Source organism: Camarhynchus parvulus, chromosome 2 (genome assembly GCF_901933205.1).
Source record: "Camarhynchus parvulus chromosome 2, STF_HiC, whole genome shotgun sequence".
Taxonomy (NCBI): domain Eukaryota; kingdom Metazoa; phylum Chordata; class Aves; order Passeriformes; family Thraupidae; genus Camarhynchus; species Camarhynchus parvulus.
The window spans coordinates 143,314,700-143,340,999 of NC_044572.1; the positions used below are offsets into that span (position 1 = coordinate 143,314,700).

A 26,300-nucleotide genomic window follows, 5' to 3' on the forward strand; every position below is an offset into this window, starting at 1 on the left:
GCAGCTGCTCTTAAAAATGTCAGGAGACCCATCAGATTTTGTGCAGGGTAACGAAAATCAGAACTTGGCAAAAGGTGGAATTGCTGACATTCCTAACAAACATATAACATTCTGTCAGTTATTGTTTCTAATTGTCACCAATATTTTAGTCTTTAGTAATTATTCTGTTGGCTTGAAAAACATAACGTTAAATGAAGTTGCATAAGGAGTCTACTCGATTTTTTATTTGGCACAAAAGGAGAAAGATTGTTTGGAATGCTCCAACACTTGTAATTGTACTCTTTTACTATATCAAATACTCTTTCATTTGTCATTTCCAACTGCTCAGGTGCAAGTTAGTCTGTGTTATTCAGTTCACCCCCAAAATGGCCACATATCAATCAGCACTAGTCCACAGACCAGTTATCTGTATTACTGGACAATCCATGCAGATACCTTGCATGGTTTCACAGTGCCCCATAGAGTTTTGAAAATGGAACTTGAAAAAGCTCCAGGCAAGCCTCACAAAGCTAGCTAGATATTGGCTTGAATCCCCAGGCATTGCTGACAGACATGCTAAATGCTTGAAAAAGAGATTGCCCAGTGCATGGAAAATCCCTTTGAAATAAGAAATTACAAAGCTCAGCAGAAAGATCCGAGCAGCCTTTCAAAGCCAAGGAGGGTCCAGACAAGGCCCAAACGTGCAGCAAGAGTTGCACTCCCTCAGCCCATTATTGGGAGAGAAATGAAGGTGATTGTGTGGCATTTTGATGTTCAGAGTCACTGAGCGCCTCAGGGAATGTGCTGTGCAGAGACTGAGCACAGACAGCTGCACACATCTGCACACACATCTGCACACACATCTGAACACCTGGACACACATCTGGACACGTGTACTCAGGCCCACATGGATTTCCAGTCCCAAGCTCTGACCTGGGCTCATGGATGAGGGGATGAAAAGCACAAAGTTTTGTAGATGTGCCTCAAAATTACATTGCAATGAACCTCTTCTGAGAGGAAAAAGCTGTGGATGCAGATTGCACCCGAACAATTATAGAGGCCTGAAATTCCAACTTTTTTTCAGATAGGTCAATTACACCTGAGTGAAACCTTCTGTGCTGATGTATTTTGGCACTTTTATGGGATGTTTCACAGCGCACATCATCAGAGAATCCAGCCCAAAGAAAAGTTCATGGAGAGCAACTATTGCTTTTATTTATCATCTGTAAAATGGGGAGAGGAGAGAAATTTAAATTCACAGGATTTTTAAACTTTGATGTTCTTGTTCTATATCTGAGCCAGTGGTCTCTCCCTGCAGTTATCCCTGCTAGCTCTCATCTGCCTTTTGTTTTTGGGAAAAGGTTTTCTCATGGAGCAGCTACATCATGCAAAGGTGTGGCTTCTGGGTGGCCTTGTACACAGATAGGCCAATGTTTTCATTTTGCCAGCAAAGCTATACATTTCTCCCATTTACCAGAAGATTCTTACCTTGCCTGAAGGTACTTTATTCTGGAAAGCATATCAAGATGCCCTGCTGAGTATTGCTCTATCACATCCTTTACATCATAAGGCCTCAAAGTCTCTTTGAATTTTTTTTTATAGAGACGAAACTGTAGTATTCTGCATAATGAACAGAAAAAAAATTAATTTCTTATATAAATTCCATGACGAAAATTTCCAGTTTTTTCAAAATATGGATGAATTTGCTGAGTGTTTGAGTGTAAATTGAGTGTGGTTATTTCTAAATAAGGCAATTAAATATAAACCAAGAATCTATAACATCATGCTATATTTGAAAATTTATACTAGTTGGCTTTGCATAATTAATAATCTTAAAAATGATTTAAAGCTTCAGAATGACAGTTGGAGCTAAAATCTGAACAAGTCACAGGAGATTTTGAAGCTGTGAAGTTCAAGCTGCTTCTTCTATGCTTCAGTCTATTATAAAGCAAATTTATAGTATATGCAATGCAGAATCATTTTCATCTTGGTTTTAATTTTGCACCTGGGAAAGTTTTGGATAGGAAATGATAATTAGATATAGATGTGGAAATTAAGAAGTTAGCAGCAGTTCAGGTTGTAAAGAGGGGAAAACTTTTTAGAACTGCCTGAAGTGTCCTTGAAGAAAACAGCAGTATCACATTATTGCTGTTCTGGTTGTTGTGATAATAATATGATTGCTCTTACTGTTGCTGTTGCTATAAAATGAGCTAGTAATTAGTAACAGAATTCTTATGACAAGAAACACTCCTGGCCAGAGCACTTGAAAAATGTCTGGCATTAATTTTTCATCCTTTTCTGATTATATATTATTATATATATATATATCTTGGTAGATTAAACAAATAGAAGGATTTAAACATTTCATTTGAACAATGAAATCTTTATCTTCATCTGGTTTAGACTTGGGTTCCGGATGTTTGCTTTCTCAGTAAAGTCTCCAGGTACTTGTTAGTTTGAACTGGGATATTGCTGTCATCTGTTAAGATTCTAACTTTTTAAATTTAGGGTTGGTGGGTTTTTAAATGTTTTTAAAGTCTGTATAAACTTTTATTTAGCAAAGATAATTCTATTACAACTTTTTAAGGGCTGCTGATTCTTTAACTCTGTTGCTTATAAATATTTCAAGGTTTCAAAATTATACCTGGGTCTATTTTTGCCAAATTAGGTATGGTAACAGCAAAACTACACATTCAAAGACTTAAAGGAAAAATAGGGATCACAATGTTAGCAATTCTAATTTAAAATCTCCTTGATCATGACCCTGAAATCCATTAAGTGGTTTTGTCTGAAAGAATTACTCTCAATTAATGTTCAGGATCTGGGTACACTACACAAGAAAAAAAAATCTTGGCTCCTGATTGAGTTTAAATGGAAATTGCATGAATCAATTAGATTTGGACAGGATATAGGGAAGGAGTTTTTCAAAAGTAACAGTAACATGTCTGAAAGCAAGCAGGTATCAGGGAAAGAAAGGGAAAACTGTGGAGGACAGGGATGAAGAAGCTTCCAATGGGAAGGAAGAAGTCATGGGTAACATGAGCAAAGCCTGTGTCACTTGGCTTTCAGCTGCCTTTAGAAAACTTGGAATTTTTTAGAAACTGATTCTCCTGCACCCAATTTGAAAAGAACCAGGAGTACATATCATGGTTATATACATATAAATATATGGTTATATTTTTATTACCATCTTCCCTGAAGTTTTTCTAAGATAAATCTGAGACACTCCAGACTTGCAGTATTCCACCTGGAAGGTGGTAAGTCTCTGGCCCCAAAATTAACAACTTCTGGAATAAACAGCATTTGCAATGAAAGCAGAGTATTTTCCCATGGGGGCATTTTTCAAGGCAGGAAAGTAAAAAGTACTGCATTGAGGAGTAACAGAGCATCAGTGAATGAATTCTGTTTGCTTGATGTGCTAAACACATGACCAAGGCTTACTAGGAGTTTTCTAATCCTAGGGAATATCTCTAGTGATGTGAAAATAGAGGTGACACATGTCACAAGCCAAAAACTGCTGAAATGGAGCCCTCAGCATGTATTAAAAAATAACAGCTGAAAAGTAGGTTGCACACTCATATAATTGTGAATAAAGAGTCAGCTCAGAGTTTTTTGTTAAGCAAAAGTTCCAGTTTCATATAAATATTAGTCAATAAATTGAGAAAGATACATTTATATAACATTTTAACAAGGAACAGTACAAAATATTATTTTATAATAAAAACATTGTAGAGTATCTCACAAAATGACATGACAAATGTTACTGAAAACTTTCTCTTTTCCGCATACTTTCAACAGACTGAATAGGGTCTGTCTCATGTTTTTGAAAACACTAGAATTATCTCATCTCTTGCATCTAAAAAAAGTAATAACAGAAACAGTGAATCAACATGTAGCAACATGGTAATGTTAGTTCCTATCTTCATTCAAAAAGACATTTACCTGACAGCTCGGATGGCTGTCTTGAATGTGGGGATCATATCTTCCATAGGGAAATCACTACTGTCACCTCTGTCTTCTGCCATGGGTTCCCCTGTTCCTGCATCTGCAAAGGAGGTCAAAAAATCAGATGTGCGAACATCTCACCACACAGTATTTAGGAGGATGTCTGGCTGGATAGAGAACTACATAAAGTAAGTGCAATTTAATAAAGAAATATCCCTTACAGCCTCTTTCATTGGTCAGGTCTTGAAAGGGATTTAATTATTTTGGGACATCTGTAAGACACATTATTGAAGGATCTCCTCTCAGATTCCAGCATTTCTGAAACACTTGGAACTTGTCTTCCTTTCCAATAGATCTTTGCCCAAATTATTTTACAGAAAGGCTAAAACAGGTTGTAGAAGCCACAGGCCAAGTTCTCCTCTCACTGGCACTGCCTGGAGCTCATGTACCTTCATGAAGGAGAAAATCAAGTTCCTGGTGTGGACACCCAGGCTACATCCATGGTAGCATGTCCAGCATGCACTGGTGCCAGCTGACACAAGAAAGGGGAAACTGTTGTTTAAAGACCATTTGGATGTTATGGGCAAGAAGAGGAAAATGTGTGTTCAGGGAAGCTGAGAGGAAAAATGCCCTATAATGTTTCATGGAGACCCAATGGAAACCTCTGAGGGGCAGCAGGCTTGGGGAGAGAGGGGGAGGGAAGAAGACATTGACTCTGTAAAGGAGGTTTAATGAGATGGCAGTGAGGGTATACTTGAGATGCCTGCACACAGGCTGTTGCAGGGTTGAATGCAGTCCAGGAGGGAGCTATCTCAGCTTAGCATCCTTGCTTATAAACCAAGCCATGATGGTGTGTGCTTTTTGGGGGATACAGATTGACTACCCAGTGTGCCCACTTTTTCCAGGTCAAATAGGCTGAATCCAGCACTGGCTTTATCCCATATCAATTGCTGGCTTTGAGAAGGGCTGGTGTTTGATTTCAAGCACCATATTGCATGGACTCCAGGACTCTTTTTCTTGGGCTTCCCCAAACGTACTACACAAAACCAGGTACCAGATATGCTTGTCCCAGAAAGTCACAAACCTTCAACAGAATATGCAGAAGAACAAAGTAAAATGAGGAGAACAGGGGATGCATAGAAAGAAATCAACACAGATGGGCTACCTTCCGAGCTTTGCCAAAAAGCGTATGCTTTCATTCGGAATGCAGTGCGAAAACGCTCCTTATTATTCAAGACAACATTCTTAGGCTCTTTTGAAGGACTTTCTTCAATGGCATCTACATTCAGAGGGGTAAATAGCTTTCCTTTAGTATTGGTACCACGAACCCGATCCAAGAGACCCAGCTTTTGGCTACAAAATAAGCAAAAGTAATCATTTTCCTCCTTTGTACACTATTAACTTGTTTTCATGATGCTTTAAGTATATAATGGGCTAAATAATTGTTTTGTATACAAGGACACTGCTGGGGCTACCATAATTATCAATGCCTCTGTAAGCAATAGTTAAGGTCCACAGATAATTAACTGCTTTTTATGAGCATTTTTTGGTATCAATATTGAAAATGTTACCAGAGGGTCATGCTATCCTCTCCATGCAAGGCGTCACAGTGCTTCAGCTCATGTAGCACACCTGAAGCAGTAGTTTTATCATAAAGACATAAAACAACACTACTGCCATGGGCAGGGATGCCATTCACTAGACCAAGTTGCTCAGAGCCCCTTTCTTCTTGGCTTTAAAACACTTCCAAGGATCCACAACATCTCTGGGCAACCTGTTCCAGTGGTTCCAGTGGGGAATTTCGTCCTAATGTCTAATCTAAACCTGCGCTCTTTCAGCTTGAGGCCATTCCTCTTCATCCTGTCACTACACACCTTGGTTAAAAGCACTTCTCCTGTTTTCTTGCAGTCTCCCTTTAGGTACTAGAAGGTGCTCTAAAGTCTCCTCAGAGCCATCTCTTACCCAAAGAGATAACAACTTCAACTCTCTTATTTTATTCCTCAACTTTAAGGAATAAAATAAAGTCAGATGTGCTGTGAACCAGATAAATCACCAGCAAAACTCTGGGAAGGCTTTGCCAAGCACTGATTAGGGACATGGTAGGGAGGATACCCTGTTTTCTCTCCACCATGACCTACAGGAGTTGTAGTGAAGTGACAAATTTTATTCCTCTGATGGTTCCTTGTACTGTCTGTCCTCTTAGAGATTTACTGTCCAAATACATTTGTCCTTCAGTGGCAACACAAAGACAGAATTTCATCTATCTGCCATTTTACCAGCACCACTAACCCTCCTGACAGCCTGATGACTAATGATCTTAAAGGTAATCACTAATACCACTAAAACAGCAACAGGAATAGGTAGTTTATCAGCTTATATTTGTTCTGAAGACTTTGTAGGTGATGGATGGTATAAATATTTGATTTGCTAGTTCACTTTGCTGCTCAAGTATTTGTTAATTGCACATTTGTTAAAAACCCAAACAAACAAACAAAAACAAAAACAAAAAACAAAACAAAACAAAAAAAAAAAAAAAGAAAACCAGGGCTAAGCCATGGGAAGAAAGCTTTTTAACACATTCCTGGGACAGCTCTAGGGAGAGGTGAATTGTGTACACATGAGCAAGAGGCAGTTCTGTGTGGGACACAAGATCAAGTAAGTTGAGTGAGGGGAGGGAAGAGGCTGTTATAGCTGGCAGGTTTCTGAGAGCCAGATGAGAGCAGAGCTGAAGGATCAACAGCCATGGTTACCAGGAGGAGTTAACAGGTGAGGCATCATTGCTCAGCTGCAGCCACTAAACCTGCTGGCAGGAGAGGCAAGCGTGGGGAGGGTCCACTGTGCAAGGACATCATGGCCAAGGATGCAGATGTGTGTGCAGACCTTGCAAGTGTGAAAGAAAGATTTCACATTTCTATCTCAGAGCTCTTTCTGTTGCAATATCCCACCACAACGGGTGTTATCTGAGCATTGAGCATCACAGCTGTTTCAAGTTTTTGTGCTGTTTTTGGTTTTTTTGAGTTTTTTTGCATGAATTACTGGGGTTCTCATCTCTACTGTCTGTTTCTGATTAATATATCTTTGACCCAGGGAGTAATGAAATATGGGATGCTCTATCAGAAAAGTTGCAAGCACTAAACCTTTGGGTGTAGGAAGTTTTCCCAACCCTTCTGATATTTCTTTTGATATGAAAATACTTGTGAATGTAATTTCTGCAGCCTAGGAAGTCCAGACACTTGCCCTATCATGGCATGGATGAAGAGCACGTGTGTATGTGAGTACTCAAGTGGCAACTAAGGAGGAGTTGGGTACAGAGACACAGATTTAGTCCTGATATATCAGCATTTCCAGGAGATAAGAGCATGGATTTGAGTGAAGAATTAGAACAGTCTAAATGAATCATATCTGTATTACTCAGACTTTGCTCTAATGTCATTTCCTGAAGAATTCATGGCATGGGAGAAAGATGCACAAAGTGCAGACAAATGTATGGAGTAAAATTGTAGAAAAAGATGGTGCTTGTTGATATTTGTGACAAAATACATTTTGGAAAATCTCACATTTGAGCTTAAGAACTCTTAAAAAACTAAAAATTATTTAAAATGTAAAATGGCTTTAAAATATTTTAATGTAATTTAAAATATAAAATAGCTTTAAAAATTATTTCCATAGTTCTTGCTTTTGGGATGGAATCTTGATCTGCTTTGCCCACCAAGGTTCTGCCAACACTGGAGTGATGGTGAGTGCAGAGTCCCAGCAAGTGATTTGTGCTCTACTAACTTAGGGAGATCCTGCACCCTCTTTTCTGCATCACTTTCCCTTCTCTGTTTAACCATGTTTGAGAGCAGTACTGCTTTACAAGACAGATATTTCAATTCTCTGTGAAATTTGGATTCTTCAAGCACTCAGCTATATAGGGCAAATATATACAGGAGAAGAAAACTAATGAGCAAGTTTGAAAAGGGCATGAAATATAAAGGTGAGGAAGTAAAAGTCAACAAAATTATTTGCATGTGGGATTTTTGGGCAGGTAAAGTAGGGAAAATAAATTTTCGTGTCTCATTAATAAATCAAAGTCTGAGGGAGGAATTAATTTTGAGAAGTATGGTCAATAAGAGTATAGAATCATGGCACATCACTGAAAATAATTTTAATCCAAAGAAATGCACCAAAAACTAGTTAAGTGATAACAGAGTCAGCCAGGCAATATAAACTGATGGGCCTGAAGCTTTTTGAGAGAACAAGCTTGTGAGAGTGAGAATTTCTTTAATATAAAGAAAAAAGAGCAATGAGGCATGGACGTCCTGGTGTTGATCTGTGCAGACTGAAGAAGATTGTGGGATAAGATACAAGAAAGGAGAAACCAAAGCAGTTTTAGGAGGAGGAGCTCTGTTCTGTGATAATAAAATGACAAAGTTTGTTTCTGGGTCTGAAAAAATTGTGCAACAGGCTTGTTGTGGAGATCAGCTTTCACCAGGCGGGAGGATTACAGGTCACTGACAATAGAAGATTGATTGATAAATGGATCTCAAATGAAAAGAAGAGTCAAGTGGTCACATACTACACACTGGCTTCGAGCAACGTGTCACAAGATCTGAGTTAGTAACACTACAGAGAAACTCTCAAGAGAAAAATATGTTTAAGGAACAGAACCTGAAAGGCAAAGAAGCAGAATAATAGGTGAGGCAAAAGACTGCTGTTGTTTACAAAAAGGTCTGTAGTACTACATTAAAATAATATAGCTGTCATTACATGTGGTCTCTAACTCCCTCTCCAGAAACTTGCTTAGTTCTTCAAAATACATATCCAGCTGTCCCAAAGTTTGCCCCTTAAAACTCCTGTGATAACTGCCTTGCATACCAGAAAAAATGGAGGCATAAGGTGAGGAGAGGACCTGTAGGGATCAGACCAGAAGGAAAAGAGTCAGTAGATGATGTGAAGTGTCTAAACATTAATCTAGTGCCATTTTATATGTATAGGACAGCAATATAAGCAAGATATGCATAAATTTGTCATAGAGCTATGCAAGACTGGGCTGAACAAGATTTTGTATCCTCTCATAGATAAAATCAGAACAAAAAGTTCCTCTGCATTCAGCACAAAACCCTACTTATTTGCAGTGACATTTTCCTCCGCGTATGTTGGCATGCTCATTTTGGGGGTGGGTTTTTTTGGTGTTTTTTTCAGTGTGGTGGGACTGAAGGTAGATAATACAAACTGAAAGCATTTCCAGATTTTCTTTTCAGAGTTTTGCAGCTATCCCTGCTGATGAGTCAGTTTAGGAAAAAACTATTCTCCAAAGACTGTTGCTTGAGTATCTTAGGTTTATGAGCTAGAACTCATCTGACCTGTTTTAAGCTGTTAAAGTGCTAAACTTCCTATCTAAGACTACTCTTTAGACCCATTTCAATAATCAGTGGGAAGTCAGCAACTCTAACCAGTGAGTGGGGAGAGTGTGGTTCAGTTTGGGATGACTTTATACTTGGGGAACACAGCTCTTGTTATTGACTATGGAAAGATCTAGATGAGAAGTCATCCAAAAAGCAGGTCTCTAGTCTAAGTTAAAGTTACCTGAGCTGAAGCCTTCTTCATTAATGGAATCCTGAAGGTTAACCCTTGAAGTAACATTCAGGCTCATAACAGTACATTTATGCAACAAATATAGACAATTGTGTTCTATCTGGCAGCCAGAGCAGTAAAAGTAAAATCATCAGACAATAATTCATCAGCTTCACATCAAAATATTCAACCATGTGTTGTTGCATACAAAAGAACCCCAAACAAAACCCAAGCTTCTTTCCAGATAACTGTCATCAGGAAAAAAAATGGACTTTATTCTCATTTCCAAGGAATGAAATCTGGGTCTGCTGGGGTCTTAGCTTTCATTGATCTTTTTAAAAGTACTGAGGAAACATTTGTTCTCATGACATGATCTCCTCATTAAAGCAGCATGCGCATGGCTCAGTCCCGGGCGTGAAGCATGCGCCGGTCACAGCATCCTGCATGAGCGGGGCTAGCACAGTGGTTCCCACCCACAGGCTCATGCACTGCTGCTCCTCTTTCAAACTCCTCCTTCTGATGTTAGTCTTCTTCCCCTGGGAACAGTGGTCCCACTTCATTTGGCTTTCTTACGTTCAATAAAATATCATTCTCAACTTCCAGCAAGGTTCCAGAAACTGGGGAGACACAAATCCATCCCAAGCATGCTGACAAAAATACAGGGTAGTTTCTCTGACTAGCTTGGATAAATCACCATTTCTTGTCTTGCATGCTACTAAATCCTCTCTCTCATGGGTTACAAACCCTGTGTCTTTGAAATGGGACCCAGAATGAAAATTCCTTAACTTTGTGGTAGATACAGATCACCAGAAAGGGAGGAAGGTGAGAGCAGTGCAGTTTCTTTCTACCTAAAGAAAAATTCAGCTCTTAAATTTTTGTTCCCCAAGAGCAGTGGGAATTATTTTGGACCACCTGAGAGATTATTTTGGTGGCTTGATATATGGGAGATGGCTTCTGCAGCACATGCTTTACCCTTGCTGAGAATAAAGAGTGGGAACCGCTGAACTAGATATATTTTCCAGAAACAGTCATGCAAAGAAATAATGCATTTACATCCCATCATGCAAGCCAGATACTCTCCTCTCTATCCTTTTCCTAGTATTGGAGTTTCATAAATAAATGGTACATGTGTGAGGACAAAAATAGTGAATTAAGTCTAAGAGTGAACCAAACAGCCCACTGCCATGGATTTACCACTTTCACCGAACAAGGACAAATGATAATCAGGAGATTTTTCCATAGTTTTTACAGTTTAAAAACACTAGATGGAATTAGTCTCAGGTAACTGGAAGCAGAAGGAAGTCATGTTTACTCCAGCATTTTTGTACCTTATCAGAGGAACTAATACAGGTGAACTTAGCTTTGGAAAATCAAACATTCTGAGTGAGGTTTCCAGAAGTATCCCATATTCTGCTTTGAATATTTCCTAATAGAAATTAACACCAAACTAATGTTATGACAGACATGAATTCTGCAGTGAACCTGTTCAACTGATCTCAGACAGTCCATGAGACTTCTTGAGATAAAACAAAGAACATTCCACACTTCTGAGGTAGTTCTAAACTTTAGCCAATCAGCTTTTTCTTTTATTGAGTAGCATTCTTTCTTTCAGAGAGGATCTCACAATAATGTTCTGTCCCAAAATAGTTGACTACAGCTTCCTGAAAACTAAAGACTTCACTCTGCACCCTGAATCTTAAGGCCTAAATTTGCAAATTTCTAACATGTGAGGAGGAAACATCCCTTCTAAGTCAACAAATTTCCACACTCCTTGCTCATGTACATCCTCACTGGCATTTAAGGGTGGCTATGACTCTGACTATGTCAGACTATGACAGACTGACCTACGATCCAGACTATCTGCCCTTAAACTTGAGCACAAATCAAAACTTCAGCTCAACTTTGATGCCCTTCAGGAACAGAAAGAGCTTTTACACACACTAAAGGCCTTTGCTTAGCCCCTTCTCTCATCCACACTTTCTAAAGGGATTGGAGATGGATGAAAATAAACAATGTCACATAAATCTCTGGGAAGAATAATCCAAATCCAATTCATTATGAAACCAGGATGGATATTTTTTACCAATGGATGCAGCCATTGTAGGTAGAAATGGATGCTGACCCACTTTTTGCTTCAAAGTGAACATATCATGTATCAAGCACTAGAAAGCAAATCAAACTGCTAAATCAAAGTCTCTTCACTATTTTGCATGGGCCAATCATCAAATGAAAAAATGGAGTGCTTTGCTTGCTGCTCTCCAAAAGCTGAAGAGTTCCAGCTAGAAAAGCTGAGTTGCAGGTTGATGGTTTCATGTTTGTGGAATGAAGTTGGAATGAGACCAACCAGATAAAGTTGAATGACAGCAAGGTGTGGGATAGAGTGAAATACTTTGCAATTCAGTCAGAATATTATTTCTAATGATGTGTCTTTTATATTCCTGAAGTGCCACAAGCTATGTCTATGTCTCTTTGCAGGAAGGTAAAGTTCTTGCCCCAGGTCTTAGGTCACAGTTCAGCAAGATATTTAAGCATGTCACTAACTTTATTCAGATGGTCAAAAGCATCCACTTGTTTTCCATTTGCTGAACCAGAACCTGCAAATACACATGCAAAGATGTTGTTCCACTGAACTCAAATTCAAAGTAACTTGCATGAATTGTGTTGGCAGGGTTGGGACCAAATAAGGAACAGTGTTTAGCTCTTACAGTACATTTTTCTTACAGTAAATTTCAAAATTCTTTGCAGACTAGGCTAGTTTAATTTCCATTCAATAGAAACAGAGAAAAGCACCTGTTTCTAAGCAGATCCTTGGGAGAGCTACGATAATATCCAATGTTTTCTGAACAGTAGAACAATTAACTATTTGTAAGGTCATGCAACTTTCTTTTTATGCTTAATAACTTTTCAGTCTTATTGTCCCTTACTTCTGATGGTGGTTAGGTGAACTACTGTAGTAAAAACAGAAAGTGCAGGCAGAGAATAGCATGCAAGAAATATGAAAAGAATAAGGCTCAACTGTTACTTGAACATATATACCTAAGTTTTCTTGTGAGGCTTGATCCAAAGAATGACTCCCTACTAATCATGACATTACTGTAAAGTGAAGAAAAGTTATTAAGATGAGACAATAATGATTACCCATGAAAAGCTCTGTGAAAAAGAATGGGAGCCTTTCATTTGTAGTTAATGCAGTGTGCAGATCAGAGTGGCCTTTTTCCTTCCTGTTTTGGGCAGATGTATTAGGATGAATAGCTTACAGTGAAATTTTACGCCTTGCAAAGTAGGGTTTTATTTTCATTTTGTTGTCAGCATTGGCAATACAAAAATGAACCACATTTCATGAATTCTTTCAGGAAAGACAGGTACTCATTATGCCACTTTAAAAAATCAAATCAACTTTCCAAAGGCACAGAAATATTATTTATCTTGTATAGATAGGGAAACAGGGATAAATGATTTTTCTGCAATCACAAAATAATAGATCTAGGAATGAACATGCTCTCCTGGTGTCAAGTTCTAAAGCTGGACAATGAGGATCAGGAGTGAGACCCTAGAAAAAAGTTCAAAATTCTTCACTAAGGTGCCTGTACATGCAAGTTTAAACTCTGGTCAAAGTCAGTGGAACAGCTGCTAACAACAGCACTGAAAAATCAGGCCCCAAATATTGATTCCTGAAACATAGACATAAAAAGTTGCTCAGAATAAAAATATGTCTGGCAAGCAAATGCCCATCCTAAATGTAGGTCAGGCTCCCAATGTTTGCTGAATGATTCGCTGCATGCCTGCAGAAATGAGCATTAGTATCTCTTCCTCATAAATCTCCCTTCTGGAGGGCTGAACAGATGAAAAAGCTTTGCAATACAGGGAGAAAAGCAGTTGCTGCTGAGATTTCATGGGGCTGTGAGGTTTAGGCATTGATTAAGGAAAAAAAAAAGCTAGTGGCACCTCTGGTATGAGGTCAGTAAACTCCTCATCAGTGAGGCACAGACAGCACAGCTCAGTTCCTCCTGGGTTGGGGGACTACACATAGGGAAGATGCTGTTCTTAAGAGCAGCATCATAACTACCATTTCCCTTCACTGTTTACAGGACAGAGTCAAGCTCCAGTCCAATGACCTCTTCATCATATCTCATATCTTCACAGCTTTATTTTAAAGGGAGCTTCAGTAAAGCCTTAGATTACCACTGTGAAAAGTTTTTCCCTGCAGCCTTGCCTTGGGATCCAACTTCTGAAATGGACTTTTCCACTCATTTGTGACCCCTGTGTTCTTCCCAAATGGTCTAAGAACAGGGTCCTGTATCTATCTGTGACTTTATCATGCCAGCTCCTGCTTCTCTCCTGATCCAGGAGAGATCCTAGAAGGATCTGCCATGGAGCTCAAGTCTAGAACTGTGGAGTTCCTAAAGAGCTTTCACTCTACTCACTCAAAACTCTGCCACTCAAAGCACTTCCTGTCCTCAAATTTTGACACAGCCAGGCCTCATTTTTAGTTTATTAAAAGCTTCTGTGAAAATTTTGGACCAATTCTTCTCTCTCCTTTGTCAACTATGGGTCAGACGATGCAATTGATTACTACAGCAGCATTACTATTTATTTACTTTCTCTTTAAGTACTAAACTGATGGAAGAACCTGGAGACTGAGGACACTTATGGGCTGTTCTCCCCATTAGGACCACATTCCCTTATTGCTCATTTATTTCAATACAGTCAAAGTACAAACTTCAGTGGAGTATGAGGAATAATTTCTATACCAAATAACTGCAGAAGAAAGAAGATTTTTTTAATTATCTTGTTTGTAAATAAGAGTTTTATAAGAGATGGGATGTGGTACTGTCAAAACAACCAGATTTTATGGCTTAATCACATTTCTACTGAAGTCAGTGGATGTTCCCACAAGTGCCATCATATGTCTGTTTACCTGGAGGGTTTCCAATCCCTTTAATTGAATGTCTCATTCCATAAACACATTTCTGCTAGCAGGAAGGCTCCCATGCAGGTGTACTGATGATTTTGCTGAGGGTTATTATATATATAATAAAATAAAACCAAATTATATCCAGCTAGAATGAGGGGCCCTGGGATTATAGCTTTAAAGATTTTGAGCTGTGAGTCATACTTTTCCATTTTTAATTCAGTGTGTTGACATCAAATGATTTCTACTGCCTGAAAGCTACAGTAACTCAAAACTGCTACAGGTGCAGGAGCTTCTCTAGTGGGGCTGTGATCAACAGTGAACTGCAGCAGGCATTCTCTTACCTAATTTTAATCTGCTGCTGCATCTCAGCCAGAACATTTTGACTCAAGTTATGGATTTCAGCTCCTAAGCTCTTCCCTACATATTAAAGACCAAAATTCAGCTGTTACCAAGACCGGAGATGTCTGCATTAATGCAACTGAGCTTGCCCATGACTGCTTAGCCTGGGGAGTGCCATGCCTGTAAAGTACTTGAGGTCCATGGGAGCTCACAAACTGGGTACCTCCCAGTCATCTTTGAGGAGGTGCAGGTGAGCTCATTATTTTGGTGGTAAGAAGAGGAAGACATAATTTCCCAATAATTTGCCACTAGAGCACTTGCCTGTATTGCAAGAAAAAATTGAGATAGGTTTTTCTTCTCTGCTAAATGAAGCTTGAACCCCAAAAGTTCCTAGGAGAACAGCAAGTGTAATCTTTATTTTTTGGTCAACTTCCTTTATTGAAGTTCTCATGTGTTACATGAAATATTTAAAAAACAAAAAGAAAAACATATTTTTTCATCAAGTCAGGGACTAGAACTCCAGACCTGACCTCTGGCTCACATTTTTCAAATGTAGCTACAATTTTGTTCCTTTTCTCTGTGCTGTAAATGGTGAAGCAAACTGAAGTAGCTTCAGCCCTGTGGAGCTATTTATCCTTTAATTGTTATTGAATTTCAATGTGGGTGACCCATTGATAGTGGTTCAACATTAAGTTTTGAGTTACAATTATTGTATGTGAATTTGACTCTTCTACTTATCTGAAGAGGGTTATAAAGGTATCATTTCAATTTGAGACTTTGCAGGTTGGCTGACAGTGGCTGGTCTGCTGCAGTCTTCAGTGACTGGCCAGTGCTGGGGTTGAGGATTCCTTCATTCTCTTTGCTTGTGAATACCCTGATGTGATCAGGAGCTTTCCTGTTTTATTCAGCATGGGTGGCACCAGGCCCTCAAACCTAATGCAGCTTTTACAGTACTGCCAGAGAGACTGACTATTCTGCTGTTCCATCTTACACACCCATCTCTGTATCTATTGTCAACAAATCTTTGCACATGGTGAACTGTCACTGGCTCACACCACAACACTGCTCTGTGCAAGACTGTGAAGAAACAACAGCAACCAGAGTCTTAAATTCCCCCCAGAACAGCCTGGATGCTAAACCCTGGCTCTGCAGCATGGATCAGGAGAAATCTAGACCATGATTAGTCATAACAAACAATAAAGCTGTTTACAGACAATCAGCAAGCAACACCGCCTTTGTACAATTAGCATTTTAGCTGTGGTGTTAAACTAGGGAAAAAAAGCAAGCAGTTAGGAAATGGACTTGTTAATAATTTTTAATGGTTACCTGTGGTGTTAGTAGCATGATTTAGTTAACAGCTCATGAATCCACAAAGAACTATTTAGCTTGCATCCTCCAACAGCTGTATTAAAACATATATGTCTAATAATGACAGCTACATACCTGGCAGTACCATCCAATTGCTCTTTCCTTTTATAGAAGAGAGGATGCATTACAAGAAAGCAAGGAGAGAAAAATCAATTCATAAATCCAGCATATTTTTAAAATATAAATTGTTAATCTACTACTAATACCTTATACCTCTTTTGTTCTGTGACCAAAAAAGCAGAATAAAAAACAGAAAAAGCAGAATAAAAGCAACATTTTCAATTAGTTATAAAGCAAAAAAATAAGTTACATAGATTCCTGAAACCAGTCTGTGCTGCTTAGACTGGCAATCCAGTCTTTGGTAAGAAGTGATCTCCCCTGCCCTCCTTCCCAGGATCTTATTTGCAAAATACCTATTAAATTTCAGATTGCATTTGGATCACAGAAGAACCTACACACAATGAGCAAGCTTGAAGTCCAGTAATGAGTCCAGACTCCTTATGAATCTGAGAATTATTCTCTGAAAAACCCTGCAGTCAAGAAATCCTGAAGAAATGACTCTGTAATGGAAAATCTGGGAATAGACAGAGGGTGAAAGAGATAAAGAAAAGGAAAGAAATATACTGAGCCTTAATTAAACAGTTTTGGTGCTAAGGGGTTTTTTTTGTTTTTTGGGGTTTTTTTGTAGAGGTTTCCTTTTAGAAGCACATGAAATTGATTCTAAAAATGTATTGTGACTAAAACAAAGAAAGAGTGAGTATTTGTAATTTGCCCTTTGTGAAAGCAGGAGTCTGAAACATTTCAAGTCAGTTTTGAGTGACAGCTGTAACTTCAATGTCAGGGCAGTGAGCACAGCTATGCATGGAGACCTCTGAGTTGAGCAATAGTTTAAGGGCACTTTTCTTCAGAATGAGGCACAACAGCAAGACCAGGAGGAACATTTAAAGCACTAACTTGGATATGTAATGCCCATTGTTATGAGCTGATAATCTGTAGCTAAAAGTCTTGGCTTTTCATAGGGCCATACAGGTTTTCTTAAAAAAACATTTTAAAATGTTAAGACCTAAATGTGAGAAAGATGCCTGTTGGACAGTCAAGGAGAGTGAGGATCAATCTAATAGCCATAAACAGATAAGCATCCATTTTATCTGAATGTCTTTATGTATGGAATACTTTCACTGAACTCAGAAGTGGTGACTGAAATTAAACCACTGCCTCAGAAAAGATTCCTCTTCTTCAGAAGAGTTTTCTGGAAAACATCTGCTACCTATAAAAGCCTCATATATCTATATATCTATCTATATCTATATATGTATATATATAGATATAGATAGATATAGATACGTAGATATATAAAAAGTCTGTGTTCCCTGTCCTGGATGATACTTCACAGAAAATTATGATGGAGAGGTGGACAATGCACTAACCTGAAAAATGGAAATGATACAATTGATTCATAAAACCTCCAGGTAGCAACCAAATCAATCCTGTTGGGGTTAGTAGCATAGTATCTCCAGGCAGCCTAAATTACAAGGGAGAGGAAATAATTAGTGTTAGGTGAACTTATTTCCCAGCTGACTGCAGCCAGACTCTGTCAAAGAACATAACAATGCGCCTGAGTCACTATCTGGAAATTAATTACTAATCAGCCATACCAAATGAGTGCCACTATATGGAAAAGCTTTTGACACTGAATTTTGATCTTGGAGGGCTGTTAAAGGAGACAGAACGTGGAGGCAACCATTATCAGAACATGACATTACATTAGACTAACATGGTTTTATTGTCCTGTCTGGTATGTCTAAAAGAGCTTCAAGCACTGCTGGACTTGTCCAGTAATTCTGGAAGCACTTAAGACAGTTTGCCTCCTAATGTATCATCTGAAGAATTTTTGCTGAGCAATTTTCTACTTCAGCATTTAGTTCAAATTAAAATTCTCCAAACAAAATTTCCCCAACCTAAAACCCACTAGCTACATAAGCTACCTGATCAGTGGAGATGCTTTAATTTAAAATTAAGTTTCATCAAATTCTATTCACAATTCATGCCTGCAGCCCCTCTGTTTGCTAAAGTGTGTTTTTAATGAGAACAGCCATGAATTTTAATGCCATTCAGCCTATTTCTCCCGAGGACTGGTTCAATCCTGAGCACTGGTGCTTCCACTTGTTGTCACAGAAACTTTCTCTGTCCCTCTGTGAAAATGCTGTCATTTACTTAACTGCTCTCAGGATGTGCTCCATACCTAGTAAGCATAAAGAATTTCAAATTTGTCGGCACACAGACTACAGATTTTAAGCTTAATATCCTGAATTCATAACAAAGGCCATAACTGATGTCCAAGTGAGGTAAGGGCTCTCTTCCCACTGAATTTCTGGATCACCCAGTGACATAACAGAGGATACAGGGTGTGATTTAGTTTTTAAACCCCACATACACTATTTATGTTATTTGCCTTGATTAAAATTGTCACTGTCTATAGTGTTACTTCTATTGTTGTTTTCACATCAATAACAACATAACTGTTTGCATAGAAAAGCATTTTCTCAAGAGAACTGAAAAAAAATCTGTATTTTGTAAAGAATGTGTTTTCAACAGCTTGTTTCCTGTGATTTTGTGGCAGTGATGCAGAAGCCAGTTGGTTTACAGAAACTAGCAGATGAGATCCTTTCTTTGCAAGACACTGTTCTTCTGAAAGATATTCTGGCAGTTGAGAGATTCCTCAGAACTGCAAAGGCCTCTGGATTATCCAACTCAGTGTGAAAAACTGACAAACAAAAATTCTCACCTCCTGCAATGGGAAGTGAGAATTTGGGCAGGGGAGGAGTGGTGGCCCTTGCTAACATGATGCAGCAGTCTTCAGGCACAGCACTTTTTCAAGGAAGAGGAAAGGGCTGCAAACCTGAATGAGCTCAGCTGCTGGCTTTCTTCTTTTCTCAAAATGTTTTTGACGATGCTGCTCCTGGACCTTCAGTGCCAGCCCTGACCCCAGAATGCCCTGAAAGCATAGAGTCAAGCAAGATTTTAGACATTTCTTACTCAGAGCAAAAGGGATTAATGATGAGAGGCTGCAGGTCTGTGGGGGGAGATGGAGATGGCTGCATGGAGTCTGTGCACTTCCCATGCCTTTCTGCTGCTCCACTCATGAGACAGGAGGTTGTCATGATCATCTCAAGGACCACAGGCCACACCAAACCATTAAACGTCCTCAACAGGCTTCTTGAATGTCTACTGCCTTTCCAAGCTCTTGGTGTCCAGCTGCTGTGTTACTTTCCATTTCCACTGAAACTCTGCTTGCATGATACAAGGGCTGTGCTAGACCATGCTTTGGATCTGAGAGTGCAGGACTTGTCATCCTCTGTGAAATTCTTTACAAGTCTGGATCTAGAGGAAAAATATCCTAAAATCTGGGATTGGGGCAGTTTCTGTTGCTATTCAGCCCAGCTCAGTCAGATTTTGTTTCATTCTTATCTGAGGACATTGCAGACAAAGGAAATAAAGGGCTGGGTAAGATGGGTCAAATTCTAATTATTACAATAGTGGACTCCAAATCCTTTAAAAATATGTTTTATGGGGGTTATGCTAATACCAGTAAATTACCACGTGCCAGTGTACAGTCTCATGAACTGCCTTGTGGTTTCCCAGATTCTTCACTTGCTGGTTTAATTTTGTCCTGTGCCAACTAGCACTGTCAGACAATGCCCACATAATGATTTGAGGAGTATTGGGGGGGTATACTATTCCCAATACGCTCTGTGCAAAGTTGGGAAGAAACAAGTTCCATTTACTGATACAGACCCACACAAGAATATGAAGTACTTCTTTAAAAGGGATTTGGTTCCACTGGTGATTTTACTGACTTTATCTTCTTTTTGCAAGTGCACAGGGCTGGGCTGTGTCTAACAGAGGAAGGGAAGGTACTTACAGCAGGAAGAGCAAAGAAGGACACTCCAATGAGAGAGAAGGTGGCTGCAATCAGCCGTCCCTCCCATGTTTTAGGGGTTTTGTCGCCGTATCCAATCGTAGCGAGGGTGATCTGTGGGCACAAGAACCAGGGTTTAATGTGAGAAAAACAAAGCCAACAGCTCTGTGTAAATGTCACCATGAAAACTGTGTAACTCACTTAGCCCTGAGGGTGCTCATGCACAGCTTGGTGAAATAGGATCTTGAGGATGGGTCAACAAATTTTTTGGCGGCATCATAATCCCAAGGCACTGCATGGAGAATGGCTTTAGTCTCAGAGCAGCTGCCTCTTTCAGGTGCATTTGCTGCAAGTGAACTCCACATAAATCTGCCCACCATCAGTTCACAGTCAGGAATGGGATTTGCCACTTAACAGCTTGCAGACCCTTAATAACCTGTCAGAACTAGCTCTACCTGAAGTCCTGGTCTTTTTAAAACAAAGATGTCTTTGTGAAAACATTCTCCCTTCTGGCACAATTGCTAATTTCCAGCTGTGTGCATTTTCTCACCACTGAGACTCCATGTAAATGTCCTGGATACAAAAGGATGTGGAAACATCCAGATATTCTAGGCAACACTTTTGACTAATAATAGGGGAAGGGGAGTATTTTATATTTATGAGAAAACTTCATTGAATAAAAAATATGCTGCTGAATTTAAGTCACAGCATGACATAGACTTCCTTAACTGTTAGTAACAAAGCAACATGAATTCTGGAATGGCACGAATATCTGTGATTGAATGAGTAGTGGTGCAAACCAATACTCCTCTCTTAATCAGAAGAGACAAGAACAGATGTATCAAAAGTCCCTCTTGTTCAGCATCCTACTACCAATGGCACTCCCTGATCTTTGGGGAATGCATGTAAGACATGAGAATTGTTATGTGAACCTTTCCAGAAATGTTTTTTTTACTTCCTCCATCTGAACCCAGAGACATCTTCAGTCACTGGCTCCATAAGAACTAAACCTGCCATGCGTGTCTTCTTCAACTGCCCAAACCTTTGGTGCTCTTTGACAGCCCAACAGACCCATCCATTGGGCAGCTCTGGCTCTGCCATTTTCTGAGGAACACAGCTCTCACTGCAGGACACTGCTGGCATGAGAGCTCTGTCTCCCATAGTGCAGTTACACCTAAACGGATGCTCCTCTAAAAGAGGTTTCCCAGACACCAGGACCACAGATTGATTTCTGAAGGAGGTTTAAGCACCTAAGGGCCTTTTTCTGAAAATCAACCTGAAAATCAACAGGGTTGTAGGTTTTGTCAATTGGTTGTAGAGGCACCCCTACTCTGGTAATGTTACTGTGTAATGTGCCTTTCACCTAAGTATAGAAGCACTTGCACTGTAATCCCTAAAACTTTACCTCTTCCTGGATATGAAGTTTTTAAGAAGGGTATAAGGTAATTTTGGAGTCACTTACCAGCCCCCACCACAGTGCATCTGCATAGGTTTCAAACTCCTCTTTCATCTCCACTCCATTAGCATCTTTTTCAGGAACATCTTTTTCAACCAGATAAACAAGAAATGAGGATAAGATGAGTGTCAGGAACCCAATGTACCAAGCAGTGATGAGCTCCTGCAAAAGAAACAGATGAACACAGAGGGGCTGAAAAGAGCCTCAATATCCACAGTGGCAGAGTAAACATCAGGAGGAGAGAGAAGCACAGAGGGTAACAGCAGAAATGTCACTGCTGGCTTTGGTCACATCCATGACCAGCCCAGCTCTGCACTTAGTGGGAAATAATGCAGAGATTTACAAGAATTGGCCCTTACACAGAACCTTCCTTAGGAGCAGCCTGGAGGAATCTGCAGTTGTGGCTCTGCATTAAGCTGGGCTTAGGGCTGAGCTGCACCCATGGCACAAGGGATGCAGGGGTCTGACCCTGACCTTGCCTCTTTCCTTTCCTTCTGCCCCTGGGCCTGGTCAGCCTTGGCAAACAAACCAACAGCTCTGCCCTCTCCCTACCTCCAGAGAGCCAAGGCTGCAGGGTGCACTTCCATCTCTTCAGCCATAACAAAGCTGATCCCATCATGAATGATGTTTTCAAAATTAATTCATGTAATAAGAACAGACCTTGAAAATATTCTGTGTGCAAGCAAACCCAAAACTTTGATGTTTTAGAGAGAATGACTAAAGTGGAGTGCCCCACCTCTGTGGGGCATGTAACCACCCAAGTTAAAATCCCAGAATGCCAGCAATATCTGAAACAAAGCAGAAACATTTTTTTTAGGTCTTCAGAGGTAGGTAAAAAAATCAATATTCTAATTCATTTTTATCATTCATATTAGTCATTCATCCAAATCAATTCACTGTGTTGGGAGAGAAAAAAAAAGGCTGTAGCTGAGAACTTTGGAATTGAATATTGAGACAAGTGAAAAACTTTTCTAGCTAATTTCTGGTGTGCAGTCACAGAAGGAAATTAGCAAAATTGTTTTGTCATTGTCTCCAGTAAAGCAAAGTTCTCACAACCCACTCTAATCTCCCCCTGCCAGCTGAGGTCTAAAAGCGCATGGTGGGGAAGCAAACAAGTAATATTTGAATGAAATCCCACACCATAAAGCCTTTAACAATTTCTAAACAATGTTTTTGTTACATAGACTTCTTCCATGATCTGTTTCCTGAAAAACATTTTTGACATAAGTGTTTATCTGCCACCTGTCTTGTAGCAAGTTTATATGAGGAAGAAGCAGAAGTTTGTAAGAAATGAAGCATGGTGGGCATCCCCATTAGTCTGTGCACAGAAGCAAAGTCTAAATATGCTATGCCAGCTGGCATTTTAACTTTCAAAACCCCCTAAGATGTCAGGAATGTCATTCATGGGTAAGAAAAAGCAGTATCTAGTGGAGTATATGTCATTTTTCTACACCCTGTGCAGATAAGAAATCTCATCTAGAGGATGAGATAGCAGATATTTTAAGCAGAGATTTTAAGCAGATAGTTTTTGACTTGTAATAATGTTTTGTGAAAATGCAAGAACACAATTACCTGTCTGGTGCAAGAGAGGGTGTGTCTGACTACAGCATCAAGTTAGGCCAAGCAAAGATGACTTCAGGAATTTTTGCCTGTCTGGGTTCCCACTGTGTCCATCTCTGTATTGTCTGACCTAAGCTTCCAAAGAGAAATTTTACCAGTAGCTCCCTTGGAAACCATGTTTCTGTGCACATTTCTCAGGCTACTCAGCCTCTTTCCATCCCTTCAGAGGCCTGCTCCATCTGTTGATCAGACAAGTCTGAGACGCCACTACAAACATGTTGCAACTTCCCAGGCTTTTTTGTCAAGGATTTCAGCATCCTTCACTACAAAAGGGATGTCCCTGCTTTCCATTCAGAGTAAAGGCAAAATTCTTGTTGTAACATGTGGGAATGAACATGGTCTCACTTCCCAGCACCACTACTGAGCACAGAAAGGTAAAACAAAGGGCAAAATGGTTCAGAGAATGGAAAAGGGAATAAAGCTGAAAGAACAAAACTGTATTTTGAACTGCTAAACATAACCCCAAGGCACTGCTGTACCTGTGCACCCTGTCTCTTTCCTTTTAATCTTCCTCCCCAAGCCCCATCTGAGCCCTGCAAGCTCCTCACTCACTTTGCTGTGTGCACAAATAGCCGATCCTAAAAGTTTCCAGGTGCCGCCGCGCCGGTCCATGCGCAGCATCCGGAGGATCTGAAGGAAGCGGAGGCTTCTGAGAGACGTTGCCAGAACATTGCCCTGGTTCCCAACAGCAACCACTGGCACTGAAGCAATCAGCACAAAGATATCTACAAGGCAAAAAGGACAAAGCCTGCCAACAAAAGTGGCCCCATCACCTGCTTCTTAATCCCATCTGGCTGTGCTGCAAATTTCCCTAGGCGAGTTTCAGAGCTGCCTGAAAATGCCTTCTCCTGCCAATTAATCAGATATCTGCAGCTGCCACACATCAGTATCAGGCACAGAACCTCCTGGAAAGCCTTGGGATCTATTTACAGATCAAGGACTGGACCTGAGACACTGAGCTTGCTTAGGGATGCATGGAAACAGTGTCCTAATGCTGACAGAAAATCAGCTTTAGCTTATCTGAAGCACTGGAACAGCACAGTGAACAGGTCAGAAGATGAGAAATTCAGGTTTGATAGTACCATTTTATTCTTTTGGCTGAGTTTTCCCACTAAAATCGTGAAGTCAGTACTACTGTTTTTCTCTAAGTGCTCACAGAAGCAATTTGCTGATAACTGAAGAGGTTTGAAATGTGAATAAATTATTTTTGTTTCCTTTTTTTTTCCTTGTTTCCCCCTGCTTTTTAATTGTATATACACATCCAAGAAGAAAGTGGTACCAAACAGCTTCAAACTCTGGGCACTCAGTTTTGAATTGTCTTTATATTCTCTTTCCAGCCAAAAAAAGTGGATTTCAGATTTATTCACTTCCAATCGTTCTCAAAACAAACATGTACCAGTGGCAAATGAGAGATGATTTTAATAAATCCAGGATAGCTTCTGTTTTTTACCCAGATATCAATGAAGACTCATACTCAGGAGTGAGATGACACTGTTACTGAGAAGGAATGAGACAGAATCAATCCCACTTGCTCACATCTGCTGCCTTCACAAACCTACTAGAATATAAGAATCTGTACAACAGTAGCACCCAAAGGAGCATTGCTAAATTGAGGATAGCACAGATGCACAAAGAAAATTTGTCACAATTTTGTCTACCATTTAGATCAATGAGATAAACAAAAGGAGAGGCTTGTTCATGCAGCACCATGGCTCTCAGAGTGTTATGTGCTGTACAAATAAAGAAAAAAGTCCAGTGCTTCGCCTGAAGAGAATTGAAACAAGTGAGGGTATCCCAAAATCAGTGAATGAATGGGAGTGACCAGTGTTCAGGGCAGAGTGAGCTCCTGAATGTTGGCTGGTTGGTTTGTGGATATAATGAGTAGTTGCAGGAGGGTATTCAAACATGAATAATGAGTAATTGTGTGGATAATTATAGGCAGTGCCTTCCAAGCCTGAAAGACAGCATGGGTGAAATCACAAAGACACTTGTTTGCAAATACAGACCAACAATACAATTGTAAAACAAAACACAAAAATGAAAGGGAGCTGGGGAAGATGGTATAGGGTTGGGTTTGAAACTGAAGGCAGAGAGAGTCTTCCTGAGGATGAGCTTAAGAAAAGTGAAATGGGGCTCAGGACAAGGAAAATGTTTTTGAAGAGTAGAAGGATTCTTTTTTTTTTTTCCTCACTGACTAGGTAGCCAAGTGTCTCTTAATTACAAGTTACTGTGGGCTACTTCAAATAATTACTCCAAGCAGGACACAGGTCCTGGCATAAAGGGCAGATATGATTTTGGTGCCCTTTGCACTGCCAATCACCAGTTTTTTGATATCCCCCAAACTGGCTTAAAAAGAAAAGGGACATTAATGAGACAAACAGTAGTAGAGAGTATGTGCCTACCCAGCATGCACAAAGGCTTCCTGGCAAATTTGAGTCTCCCCCTCCATCCTTTGTAGCGACAGCAACAGCCAGCAGCCCAGATTCTTAAGGCAAACTCTGCTCCAAAGATGAAAATGGCAAAAGTTTCCTGTATCAAGACACAAACAACCTTGTTAGTCTCACAAGTTTTGCAGTAATTCTGGACGCAAGGATACAGGTGAAGGAAACAGACAAGGTGCAAGTGTTAGGATATGTGTAAGAGAGAGGAAAAAAATGGAGGAGAATCGAGATTGATGCCAGAGGCAAGGCAAAGAGGGGACACAGTTTTCCAGCCTGCTAAGTACCATGCAGGAAGGATTTGCCCCTGCTGTTGGGTAAAAGTGAAAGTTACAGCCTTAATGGAAGGACAATTGCTTCACAGAAAGACCTCCTGCTCCACACAAAATGAGCAGATGTATGTGAGGGCTGACTGCAGAGTCCCCAGGGCACTCTGTACCCACCCCCAGGGTCAGCCACCAGCAGCTCGTTCATGCTGCCATGTCTGTCCAGACAGGGCAGGACACAGGACACTCATTTGGTCATAAGTGCAAAGCAGTGATAAAGATATATGTAAGACAAATTGTTCCCTTAAATTTCTGGTGGATGAAAAGAATGGGATTTTCCACCTTGCTCCAGAACCTTTCTAAGCGTGGGCAGGGAATGGGGAGCAAAGAGCTTCTCTGAGGTGCTCAGCAAGGTGGGATGCCAAGGGCAGCCTGGGGCACATGGTTACTTTTCCTCTCTGTGAATTGCTGGCAAGAGGGAAAAGGGGACTTTTCCTCA

General features: G+C 40.0%; 1 protein-coding gene across 1 annotated transcript in view; it reads right to left on the reverse strand.

The window, feature by feature from the left end:
* The window catches only part of KCNQ3 (potassium voltage-gated channel subfamily Q member 3), a 193,791-nt gene that overhangs the window by 9,232 nt on the left and 158,259 nt on the right, over nt 1-26,300 (reverse strand). Inside the window, 10 exon segments of the mRNA XM_030971456.1 lie at nt 1,468-1,599; nt 3,922-4,024; nt 5,090-5,277; nt 16,178-16,204; nt 17,530-17,624; nt 19,002-19,097; nt 20,025-20,135; nt 21,484-21,639; nt 23,650-23,822; nt 25,500-25,626. Of these exon segments, the coding sequence (XP_030827316.1) occupies nt 1,468-1,599; nt 3,922-4,024; nt 5,090-5,277; nt 16,178-16,204; nt 17,530-17,624; nt 19,002-19,097; nt 20,025-20,135; nt 21,484-21,639; nt 23,650-23,822; nt 25,500-25,626 (1,208 nt within the window).